This window comes from Heterocephalus glaber, unplaced genomic scaffold (genome assembly GCF_053883595.1).
Source record: "Heterocephalus glaber isolate CG9 unplaced genomic scaffold, H.glaber_assembly_v1.0 deba00000347, whole genome shotgun sequence".
Lineage (NCBI taxonomy): Eukaryota > Metazoa > Chordata > Mammalia > Rodentia > Bathyergidae > Heterocephalus > Heterocephalus glaber.
Window position 1 is genome coordinate 46264129 of NW_028258143.1, and position 13724 is coordinate 46277852.

General features: G+C 35.2%; 1 protein-coding gene across 13 annotated transcripts in view; it reads right to left on the reverse strand.

Annotated features, from left to right (window-relative positions):
* The window catches only part of Scn1a (sodium voltage-gated channel alpha subunit 1), a 171950-nt gene that overhangs the window by 81140 nt on the left and 77086 nt on the right, over nucleotides 1–13724 (reverse strand). For all 13 annotated transcript variants that reach the window (XM_087199801.1, XM_087199833.1, XM_087199806.1 and 10 more), the window contains one exon: nucleotides 12672–12984. In XM_087199801.1, coding sequence (XP_087055927.1) covers nucleotides 12672–12935 — 264 coding nt within the window. In that variant the 5' untranslated portion in view covers nucleotides 12936–12984. The remainder of the gene's footprint in view (nucleotides 1–12671; nucleotides 12985–13724) is intronic.

Genomic DNA, 13724 nt, shown 5'->3' on the forward strand with positions numbered 1-13724 from the left:
TTCACTCCAGAAAGAATGGCTGCTATCATGAAATCAACCAATAACAAATGCTGGTGGGGCTGTGGGGAAAGAGGAACCCTGCTCCACTGCTGTTCGGAGTGTAGACTGCTGCAACCACTGTGGAAATCAGTATGGAGATAGCTCAAAGAACTAGGACTGGAAATCCCAGTTGACCCCGCTATTCCACTGCTGGGTATCTTCCCCAAAGAAATGAAAGAATCATACCACAGTGATATATGTGCACCCATGTTCATAGCAGCACAGTTTGTAATAGCTAAAACTTGGAAACAGCCCAAATGCCCATCAACTGGAGATTGGATAAAGAAAATGTGGTTTTTTAATAAAATGGAGTACTACTCAGTCATAAAAAATGAGAAATTAGAGACATTTATAGCTAAGTGGGTGCACGTTGAGGCGATACTCTTAAGTGAAATAAATAGGACACAGATGTGTAAATACCAAAAAGTTTCTCTGGTGTGAGAAACTGAAAGTGTAAATAAGGACTGAATGTATAATAGGTAATGTGAAATAGGAAGAAAAGGGGCAAAGGGGAAGGAAGTGGGAGGGCTAGAGGAAAGGATAGAAGGGAATGGGATTAATATGAGAAAATGGAAAAATAGGAACAAAATCTTTGTAAATAGGGAGGACTGGAGGGGTTGAAGGGAGGGCTGGGCAAGGGTGAAAAAATAAGAACCAAGAGAGACTATGTAAAGGTGCAAATTTCCAATGACGAATGTCATTATATTGTATACCTAAAATGTACCAATGATTAGAATGAATAATCGATAATGTAAAATAGGAAGAAAAGGTCCAAAGGGGTAGGGGTAGTGGGAGAGGCAGGGGAAAGGAAAGAAGGGAAAGGAAAAATGCTGAGAAATGGAAAAAATGGAAATAAAGTCTTTGTAAATAGGGAAGGGTGGAGGGTGTGAAGGGAGGTCTAGGAATGGGGAGAAAATAAGAACCAAGATGCATTATGTAAAGGTACAATTCCCAATGAGAAATGTAATTGTGTTGTACAGCTACAATGTACCAATAAAAGAATTTAATACAAAAAAAACCAAAAAGTAAAAAAAACAAAAGGCATCAATGTTAAAAAAATAAAATCAGAGCAGAAGTCAAAAACACTTTACAACTGTTCCTAGAGGTGCATTCATTAAAGGCTAAGCCTCAAGATAAAGATGAAAGGACTACACCTACATACTTCCCTCAGGGAGGAACAATAATGATTGATATTTTAAGTAGGCAGCAGTCATCTCGGGTGGGGGACCAAGACCTCTTGACCTATCCTTTCTAGGAAAGGTCCCTGACCCATCCCTTACAGGAAAGGTCCTTGTTCTTTCCATGCATACTTGCTACGTGACTTGCTTCCCCATTGGATCACTATTACCTAAGCAGCAATGCTTATAACCTTATTGGCTGATCATAGTTTTGTCCCACCTTGTACTCATTTCCTGATTTTGCTCTATAAACCCTCCCCTGTAAGTAGAATCAGAGGCAACCCATTTTCTGGGTCCCCTACTATCCCTCTCAGGTGGGAGCTGTCTGTCCCTTAATAAATATTTCCTATTCTTAACCTCTCGTGTTCCTACAATTCACTCTTTGATTTTAGAGAACGTGAACTCAGCATATCAGACATCTGGCAGGTTGGAAGTTGCATCTTTTCCCTCTTTATACCCTTAGATCACTATGATTTTTATATCAGAAAGTTCTATTTGAGACTTTTTATTTATTATTTACACCCACTCTGATGCTTGTTTCTCAGATGTATGTTTCTCTCAACAGTGGCATTGACGGTACTAAGGAACAAGGAACATCAAAAGTGAACACCATTTACTTATAACAAATAATTAAGTAACTCCAGAATTTTCAGATATATAGACTTCAGATATATCAGAGTTTTGTCTTCTCCTATTTTACACATAAGAAAGGGCTCCAAAAGAGAAAAATCCAAAGACTAGCCAAGATATTATTTTATCTTGAACTGTATGAAAATATTATGTGGCTTCAAACAAAATATTTATAAAATTTTAAATTGAATATCATTTTTCACTTTTGGAAAATTGTAACATTGTAGTGAGATATCTTAGCATCCTTTAAATCAACTTAGTTCAATAAAAATTTCATTAATAAAGCTCCTCAGCATAGTTTTTATTGCATTAAATCACTTTGGTACCAAAGAAACAATTAGAATTGAGGAAGAAGGAGAATAGGCAGAGATAGGAACATCTAGTTGACATAGGATTCTCTTTGGTTCCCAAGGTTGACATGAATATTGTCACAACTGAACCTATTTGCAGGCACCAGTAAAATTTGGCCACTCTTAAAACCTGTCTTCAGTTTACTTGTTACAAGCAAAAACAAATGCTTTATTTACAGTTCTACAAAGGAACAGAACTGTAAACTTCATGACATTATTTTAACATGTGAACAATCACTTAACATGCGAAGAGATTTTGAAACATAGCACCGGGATTGAATTTGAAAGTATATTTTATATATAAAAAAATCACTTTATAGATGTATTGGTAGGAATGAAATATTTATATATTTCAGATCGTTCCAACTTATAACTTACCTATTTCTGTATAGTTATCCAAATCAAATAATATTTATTGAACATCTATCTGATAAATCATTAATACGTATGAGCATGACAGACATTTGAAAAACACCATGGACTTGATTTTAGATTTAAATGTTATTTCAATTCAAAATACATGCAATTTTTGTCCACCCCTGTGCTGCAGTTAAGAGAAAGCAAAGGTATGTAAATCGTGACCCTAAGTAATTTACCAATTAAGGAATGCTCACCCTTCTATATTAACAAATGTAAATCTAGAAGAGTCAGTGGAGGTTCATCTAGACCAGCACTGTCCAAAACAAATATAATGTGAAATACAAATCAGAGCTATACATATGATGTTATATTTTCTAAATGCCACAGGTTACATTTTTCCTAATATAGAAAAAAGAATTAAGTGAAATAAATTATAATAATATTTTCTTCAACCCAATATAACCAAGACCTTACCATTGGAGAGTGAAATTTAAAATTATTGAGAAATTTCATATCATTTTTTCATACTAAATTTTTTATCTTCCAAATCTAGACTTGCCATATATATGCGGGCACAGAGATTAATAAATCATGATTTTCCAGTTGCCTTTTCTAAATATATAGCCATTATTTTAACTTTTACTAAAATCTAAGACTACAGTCCTTCAAGTAGATAGTTAAATGTAAGTTCTATTTTCTTTTCGCAGTGGTAGGGATTGAACCTCTGGGTTCTTCCTTGCACTTGCTAGGTCAGTACGCTACCACAGAGCTACATCCCAGTTGTGCCATATTTTAAGTTCTCAGTAGACACATAATGGCTATTGTCTACTGTAGTGAGTAACACTGACTCAGACTTCAACCATTACTTGTTCAGCTAGGTTATTCTCTCTCTTCAGCATTCCTTGCTGGATACAAATCTTATCTGGGCTTCAAAGAAAAAATAAGAAAGTAGTTACACAGAATTGATAAGCACTCTTGGAAATCAACTAACGATCTGGAAAAACAACATTAGGAAAATATAGGTAGGATTTATCTTATGTTAAGCAGGTGCACCCTGGAATTGTAAGTCTGGCTCCAAAGCTGACTCTGCTGTCTCCTAGCAGTGAGATTCCAGACCTTATTTTTCTGTGACTCAGTTACCTCATTTGAGAAATGAAAATTAATGTACTTAGCTGACAGAGACGCTGTGATTCTAATTCAATATATTGGATTTTAAGGCCTGGTATTCTGTTGCTTTTAAAAATAAATAGCTCTGATGATTCTGCAATAACACAGCTGTGAATCTGTTTTACTCTCTCCCAAAAAACCAATGATTATATAGTCTATATATGAATTAAAATATTTTCCCTCAAAATTTGATGACATCATCACTAAGAAACTTATTACAATAGTTATACAGAGATTATTTTTATGAAACTGTAGTTATTACAATCTAATAATCTTTTTATGTCTCTAAATCTATAGGAAGCTATTAGTTTATAATTTTCTGTCAAGTATGGATATTGAATTTAATAAGCTATATTTTCCACTTTCCTTTTCTAAATATATACTCATCTTTTTAACCTTTATCTAGAGACTGAGTTCCTTCAAGTACATAAACATAAGCTGTCACTTTGTATTTCATCTAAGCATTGCTGGGAAATTATGTCAGTTCTCCATGATGAATATATTTATTATATATCACAAAGATATACTAAGAGAAAAGAAAGAAAAAAATTGTAAAATAACAGGACTAACTCCAAATTGATTGCTTTTACCATTTTACCCCAAAGTGCTAGGTAACAATCTGGGGCTTTGCAAATGCTAGAAAAACACTCTACTCTAGGAAAACTCTTGAAACTTTGTCACCATGTATAAGAGTATGGCACTCTGAAAGTGGTACCAAAGTTCTAAGTTGAACTCTCAAATACACATCTATCTCTGACACAGCCTCGACAGTCAGAATGGGGAATCTGGCTCTAGCTGCTGAAAAGACACAGAATCTTTTTCCCATCTTAAAGCTGCTGGCTTGGGATCTGGCAGGGAGAGCAAAATGAGAGCCATGTGGCAAGAGGACAGATGCTTCAAAGTTTGGGGTATGAAAATCAGTGCAAAGGGTCAAAAGATTCCTATTAGTGCACATCTCTCGGGATTTGTCTTATTCTGGACCAGTTCCAGATCTAATTCTATTTTCCCCCTGAGAATTCTAAATAGTCTCACTTTGTGATGGTTAAACTTGACTGTGTCAACTTGATTGACTTGTGAGCTGCCCAAGGGGATTGGTGGGATGCACTTTTGGGAGTGTCTGGTTTGTTATGGAGATGTGACCTTGGGTACTATACAGAGTCTCTGGCCTCTTCCTTTCTGGCACTCTTCTCATGCTCTGCTTCTTGACTATCACGAACTTAGTATCATTGCTTTGCCATGTACTTCCACCATGATGTTTCTGTCCTGGAGCCAATTGACCATGGACTGAATCCCCTGGAACCTCCAGCCAAATTAAACTTCTTCTCCTTTGAATTGTAGGTATTGGGTATTATATCCCAGCAATAGGAAAGCTGCCTAATACATACTTACTTCCCTGCCCACTTGTTATAACCTGTGGCTTCAGGAAAAAATTTATTTTTATAGCTCACTAGGGGATAAAAGTTTTCTTGCAGTTTTTCTGATTCTGATGTGAGCATGTGATATTTCATTATTTTTCTCTCCTAGTCTCATTCAATTTTCTCCTTTGGACTATGGATAGTCAATCTAGAGTACAACTCATGACTTTTGCTTGTCTGTGGCCCATCAAATTTTCATATATAGCTTCATCTAGTTAAAGATGTGGACTCTAAGCCACAAATTACAAACTGAAAGCCCCACAGAGGCTCGTGGCTGCAGGTACCTCCCAATTCTTGGCAGGCAAGTCATCAAAGCCAGATCTAATCTTACAAGAGAAATCCCAAATATTAGTGATTTATGTAAATGTGTGAGTTCTAAATTATAAATGGTGGAAAATAATTAAAAGTTTTAAACAATATTGTTTAAGTCCAACAAAACTAATCAGTGGGCTCAGTGGCTCATAGACAGTATAAAAATTATACTGTCATCTCATGAAAAGCAGAATCTGTACTCAGAGAAGGGTCTGTAAAATTGCTTGTCTCTGCTTTAGCCAGGTCGCACAGGGACTGGGGCCAGTGGAGAGATAATCTCACAGCGGTGCCTTGCTAGAGTTTCATTAGCCAGGGTTGTGGATACTTTGACCTCTCTCATCAGAGTGGAGAAATTAGGAACCATAAGTAAAATGATAAAATCTGGAATAAAATTTTTTCACTCCTGTATCATTGGTATAAACCATAGATCATACCCATTATGTGCTTGGTTAATTTTTCTTGGGGTCCCAACTTGATTATAAAGTTTCTGTGAGTGAACCAAGAGGAAATTATTCCCCTTTGATCATCTCAATGAGATGGACATAATGATACTAAATTTAGGATTGTTTTAAGGATAAGTAAAACATACCCATGCCCATAGTGAATTTTAAATTGTCAAGTAAATATAATGGTTAATATATTTAAAATTGTGTCTCTGTATACCTAATGTACACACTGAGGAAGATTTCTGTTTCTCAGAGCAGGTCTATTTTTACAGTGGAATTTTCAGGCTCAGTATCTTTTCTCCCAAACTGAAAATCTCTGAAAATGATTCCATCAGTTTTCTCCAGTCAGAAAAAATCAAAAGATCGTATTTTGTACCTCAAAATCATATTTTGATTCTATCAATTATTCTCCAACTTCATTGTCATAACATTAGACCAAGTTTCTGTGAAGACTCACGACTTATTTTTCTTTCTCAATTAGTTCATTGCAGTCTCCATAGAAGCTAAGTTTGAGAGATTTTTAGCATTGTGAAGTGGGCCAAGTTCTTCAGTATTCAAAGCCTTCCAGAGAATTAATTTTGCATAAAAATAAACTTCAAATCTTTGAAATGTACTAAAATGCTCCTTTTATCTAGCCCCAGGCCCCCTTTCCTAACCTTATCATATTCTATGCTTCTGCATTACTGTCCAGCTGTATTTTATGAATTTTTATATGTTTTTTCATTTCCTGGAAGACTCCTCTCCTTTTTGGTCTTCAGCTATTTCCTTACAGAACCACACTAAGTTTCCTGTTGATACTCTTTAAAAAAAAAAGGTGTTCATCATTTATTAGAATCTAGTGGAAAATGTAATTTGCTATTTTAGAAGCTGATCCAGACCTTGGAGTCTCCAAGATTTTAATTTTTGTAGAGGTAGGGGGTTCTTAAATGGTGAAGTGAACTCTTGGGATCTGGGAAGCACTGCCAGCCTTGGTGATAAGACTCATGACTTGCAAAATGACAGTAGTAGAGGGGCAGGATGAGAAGCTATGGGCTTGTTTAGAGTCTATTTCTGATTTTTCTTTCCAGTGGTATCATCAGAGCTATAGTTACAAACCCAAAGCAGCATAGCAATGGGCCATAGTAACTCACAGGTCTGGCTTTAAGACTAGCATCTTACTTAATAGCTATGAGATCTTACACAAATTATTTAATTTCACTTTCATGATTCTTACATAAGGACAGGAGCTATTTTGGAAGGATATGTGGCTTTAAAAAGAACTTTAAATATCCTGATACATGGAGTACGTAACTATTATTTTTGCCAAACTAGGATAACTTTTTGCTTCAGCAGTCCCCATCTCATGATTTTAGAGAAAAATCTCTCCTCCATTGTCTTCCCATTGGGGTTGGGTGGAATTGACCCAGCCCTTAGCAGCATGGGTCACCATGTGACCTCAACGTGGCCAAAAAGGTCATCACACACCCTTGGCCACTGTCTTTGGCTCAGAGGAGACCCTGTGACCTAATTAGAAGCATTTCTAGGACTTTCGACACAGATTTTAAAGGAAGCATAAACTTTTTTGAGGTTAATAGGCTGTAGGATGTAAGGTTAGCACTACTGCTGGCTATTTCTGCCATCTTGAGGGAGAGCATGCCTATAAATTATGCCAGCATGAGTGAAAGCAGAGCCCCAAATGGAAAGAGACTGTTCTGATTATGTTACTTTAAGTGTGGAATGTTTTGATATTAAAACTAGATTTAGCCCACCCATGTTCCTCCCTCTTTTCCCTTCTTGGTCTGCCCCTTCTTGCCTCCCTCCTTACCTCTGTTTCTCCTTCCCTCTCTCCTTATGTCCCCCTCTCTTTTCCTTTGAAAGCAACTTCAGTTAGGTTTTGATCACTTTCATTGAAAAGGTCTCTTACCACTACAACAAGTACCCAATAAATATTAACCATATTTTCTTTACCGACATCATCACCTTGAAATTGTTTCAGAAGCAGAGACTAGGAGGTGCCAAAGAAGGACGCAGCATAAAGAAGTAATGGATGAGGAGGAGAAAGAGTTGGAAATTGTCTATAATGCTTTGGGTGTCAGAGAGAGCCTGGGTAATTGGCTGTTCTACAGAAGCTGAGATGCCAAGAACGATTGTAAGGTAGAGACTGCCCATGTGACAATTCATGGACTCATAAGCTTTCAACTATCATCTGCCTTTCCAATTTTTGTTAAACTACATTTGTATGAAAATATAATTAAAAACATAACAAATAATTCTCCACCCTAATATAACAACTAAGCCACTGTAGCAATGACAAGCAAGGCCTGAACTTGAAGCCCCTCAAGACAGCCTTCTCATGTTGTCTCGAGACAGAGGAATGCACATCTTCTTAGGGTGGATGATAGAAGAAATAGCTGTTTTAAACTCCCCTTGAGAAAATCAAGGACAAAGTACACTTTTTAAATGAATACATTTCTATATTCCATAATTAATACACATCCATTTTTGCCACAGATCTAAAATATCTCATTCTATTTCCAGTAAACTGCCACATTGTCAAAAGGATATTTCTTCCCACTGTACTAATGAGTCATCTGAAATTTTAAGAACACGAGAAAAGAGAAATGTTCTGTAATAAGGCATAGATAAAGAATTTGTATGTATAGCCAACATCAACCCAAGCTATGAAAAGGAAACTATGAAAAAAATACCGAAAGGAAAAAAAAAAGGTGTGTTCACAAGCTAAAAGGTGCCTTGTTACACAGCTAAAATAAATAAACAAAGCAATCCCACTCGGAATCATGTTCTGAGGACCGCTCAGTCAGAGCAATATCATATGCAACATTCCATGACTATATTATGAAAACCATTTTATCTTTTTTCTTCCCCCTAGTCCTTCCCTTTAGTCCTTAACTTGGACTTCTGAAGGGAAGCTCCCAGTGTTTCCAGGTATCAGGAAATGCTTGTAAGATGGTTCCTACTATTTCTACAGTCATTACTACAAACACTGTTCATGGTTTAAACCACTTTAACAATTTTAGTAGAAGATTCTAATATTATATAAATTGCACATCTGAAACTGGGACAAAGAAGATAAAATATGTGGGCATATGTCATCAGAAAATACACCATCAGCAGTGACATTTTATAAGCTCACTGACATTGTCTTTGTAAAAGATCATAGACACTTTCAGTGTGTTATGTTATTTTTATGTACATAAATTTCTTTGTGTGTATACCACTCCACTTTAACCTAAAATATGACATAAAGAATAGATTATGAAACCATTTTTATCATCCATGCTATTGTTCAAATGATTGTCCCTTACAAAACTCCTCTTTAAATTTAGTTGTCATTATTACAGTGTAAGAGGTGGTGACTGTAAGGAGATTAGGCTATAAGGGCTTCACCTTCATGGGTGAGATTGATGCCCCCATACAAGGTGATTTCTGGCCCCTCTTGCTTTTTTGTGCCTCTCTATCTTTCACCACACAATGATCACAAGAAGTCCTGTCCTTGTCCCAGCTCCTCAGTCTTGGACTTTTCAGCTTTTAGAACTGTGAGCCAATAAATTTTTGTTCACTATAAATTCCCGGATATCTTAGATATTGTGTTATAGCAACACCAATGTATTAAAATAGTTACCTTGCTTTATGTATTCTATATATTATTAAGAGAGAAACTAGATGTTTTATATATTGATTCAAATGACACATTAATTAGTGTGTTTTAGTTCAACCTTAAGGAAGTCATTGGTTTAACCGATGTTTGCATATAACAATTCACTTTGGGCAACAAGTCCATGCTACAGATGTTAGAAATGATGGGAAATCTTGTCCTGAGTTCCCTAGCTGATATTTGTGCTACAGACTCTGTAACTGTGCTGGAATATTATGTGTGTATGCTACTTTATTTCAATGAGGATTGCTTTACCAAACTCATATACTCATCACTAAAATAAAATTAGTCATCAAATATTAAAAGAAATACTATTTTTTAAAAATAGATATTCTTTCTGTTAAGCAACTCCAATCTTAATCATACAAAATTTATTGAAAATTTATAGTGATTCCGCATTACTAAAATAATCCAATTATGAAGAAAATTTAAGAATAGAAAATAGTATTTTACAGGTAACATAGAAAGTTTTAAAACAAAAAAAGGTAAGAGAAAAAAATTTGTTGTAATGTACATCATATCAGTATTTAGTATTTCAGCCTTGCAAAAAGTTTCATCTGCATTCCTGTTAAATTACTTACATTTGAGGGTCTGCTTAATGTCAGCTCAACGAGAAAGCAAAAGTTGTACTTTACCTTGGGGAAAACTTCTTGATAACAGTATTTCTCGTATCAGGTTGTTCTACTTGCACATTGAGATAGATCTATACCAAAATGTCAGAATCCTTTTCCTTCTTCTCCTCACACAGTGTGCATTTGAAGATAAGGATTGATGATGTTAAAGGCAAGTTTGAATATGAGCTTAACCAAGTTTATCTGGCTGACCCTCAGTTTCATGAAACAATGCTTTTTTTTTTTCTTGGTACCAGGGATCAAACTCAGGACCTTGCACATGCAAGATGCCAATGAGCTAAGTCCCCACCCCTACAATGCATTTTTTAAAAGTTTACATAATTTCTCTTTCCATCTGCCTTATATCCTTTGTTACCCATAATTAATTATAAACCGATCATGGTCTACGTTTTTGAAGAACTTCCCCTGAAGACGATACCTTTTATCAGTCTGAGAGCTCTTTAATTTAACAGAAAAGATTGATTGGATGGTCTGGTTTCCACACAAAGAATTACTATCCTTGTCAACATGTATTAGTTTGGTTTTTCTCAAAGCATTTTACAAACAAGGATACACAATAGGAGCTGGGGTGCTAGATTTCATCCCTGCATGATGAAAGGGTTGACTCTGTGTGAATTTAATAATTTTAGATGGAGATGGCTACCAGGGAATGGGGGATGGAGGTCTGAGCAAAATGCCTGCTTAGGATGGAGTCCACTAATCATCATAAGAGTAGCCTCTGAAGGGACTGGGTATGTCCAATGGCTATGAATTAAGTAACATACTCTATAGCGAGAATGAATTTATATGTTGAACATGTCAGAGTCTTTACTTCAATAACAAAATAATTATAAATAATTTTTTAAAAATTATTTTTTCATTACTGGGAATTGAAGCCAGAGACCTTGCCTTAAGCTCTAACCCTAGCCCCTTTAAAAATAATTTTTTAAAAAATTTGACACAGGCTCTAGCTAAATTGTTAAGTTTCTCACTCTAGGCTGGAATTTGTGAGCCTCCTCCTCAACCTCCCAGAATGCTGGGATTACAGGCATGCATCATCACGCCCTGTTAATAGGTTAAAATATTTACGTAATGGAATTATCTGCATTTTCACATTCTTTGTACAAATAAAACCCTCACAGTTTGCTTAATTTGAAATTTGGCTTTTCAGTTACCATAATAAGTAATTTTAAAAGAATTGATTTACTGACAAAATACAAATTTTCTCCTAATTTAAATGGCAGTTATGAGATAATATGTTTACTCAACTAAGTTTTCACAGTAGTACCAAAGTGCAAAGTTAAATAGAAGAGAATGAAATTCATGGAAAATAACTCTTTGTCTCTTCCTTTAGCACTATAGATTGGGCAACTAATTTTTATGTAGGGAAAGTATGTTACACTTAAACTGGATGTATCCTAAAAAGTGAAAAAACCCCATATAAACATAGGGCTAGTCATTGTTTTTTATGAAGATTTGCCTCTGACTATATGGTAGTCAATCAGAAGTAATTTATAAAGCTCTTATTTCCCCACTTAAAAGTTGCCAAAATTTTGCATGCCTTTGGCAGGACAAACTACATACAGATGGGCTATCAATAACATTTCCTAAAAGTTTTAGGGGGATTTTGAGGTCCATGTCCAACTAAAACTTTTCTTTGGTTAATTATAACATTTTTTTCTACTCTTCAACCAAGAGTTCACAAATGCATTGTGTCTTGTGAAAAATATAATGGAACATTAAAAATTAACTGATCTTAAATTTAAATTAATATTAATACAACAAACTTATTTATCTTTTCCTGTATTTTCTGTTTGATTCGGTGGAATAATGGAGATAATAAAGACTGGATGCATAATAAAAAAAGTTTTCGTTTCAAGCATGGATATAGAAAATGCATGTAGTCAAATAATATTTGTTGGTTCTTCAGTGCATTACGTTTTTGTTAATTCTTACCAACATAAATACATTTCTGCCAAAAGATCATACATCAGTATATTTCTATCCAAAGATTAAACAATTTGTAAAATTGTAGCTTATAAAATTTTTTCTATGTGGGAAAATGTTTCAATGGGAAATTAATTGATTTATTTTTTATGGCATTACAAAGAAATTGGAAATCCTTACAGTATCCATTCTTGTTCTATAAAAAATTAATATTTTTTGAGGTCAGCAATACATGATAATTTCAAGATTTCCAAGTGCAAAAAGTATATAAAATTGTACAATGAATATAATCTTTGGGGAGAATTTCTTAATTCATTAATTTAGCTGCATACATCTAACATTTATTTTTAAGTGTCTATCATGGTATATTTTGGATAGCTCCATATATTATAATCAATTTACTTCTCATGTATATGCGTAAAACACCCCAAAATGTTTTTTATTTTATAAACAGAGGAATACTTGAGAGTTTAAGCTAATTCAGAGAGTGATGGTGCTAAAACAATCCAACATATGTAATAGGAAATTAGCAGCAAAATATGCAAAATAAAAAACACTCACTTTTTTATTGATATAATAGGGGTCCAGGTCCTCCAGGGGCTCTGACACCATCTCTGGAGGAATGTCTCCATAAATAAATGGAAGGTTCTTTCCAGCTTCCAAGTCACTGTTTGGCTTTGGGCCATTTTCATCATCATCTTTTTTGTCTGGTTTAGGGTTCTTAGCTTTTTCTTCTGCAATGCGTCTTTCAATAGCCGCAAGAGATTCTCTGGTGAAGAAGTTGAAGCTGTCAGGTCCTGGTGGTACAAGCACTGTTTGCTCCATCTTGTCATCCTGCACATTTTAATTACCATTTACTCTGATTATGAAATTCCTGAAAGAAAATGCAGATATATTAGGGGAGGATTAAGATATGCTAATATCCATAAATGCTTGTCATGAAATACGTTTCTTTCTTACATTGAAATGTAATTTCTAAATAAAAACTCTTAACAAATGTGCTTTCTACATGAATCTTTGTTAAGCACCCCATGTTTATTAATGTGTGTGCTTTATTTATAGAGGAACTGTGCTGCAAGTTTAAAACGTGGCTCAGGTATAGCCTATTCAAGGTTCATTAGGCTAGATACCACCCTGTCAGTAGTGGGCTGTTCACTCTGAAACCCACCCAGAAGATGGAGGTGTGTCCCTAAGAGACCAAGGATAAATCAGTCAGCAAGGATTGAGTGGAAAGGAGCTGCCTCTGAGATGACATAAAGTCAAAACCTCTAGGCTGACAAGTGACTCCTTGCCAACCCGGTCAGAGAAGTTTGTTGCAGTCAGCCTTAATAATCAGTCACATAGTCACTGAGATCCTAACTGGGCCTTACTCTATTCTAATTTTTGAGGTTATTGAAACTATGACCTGCTCACTTCACTAGCCACAGAAGGCTCAGTTTACCTGAAAATGTGTTGACAAAGATACAGTAGTCCAAGACTGGACAAATGCTATTTATGTGACTTAGAGAAAATGAAGTCTGGAACAAAATTAATAGACTGGGCCAAGAATAGGAAAATATGATTATTCATGAAGAAGACAGAATGATTCTCCTATTCCAAGAAAAATGATTCAAA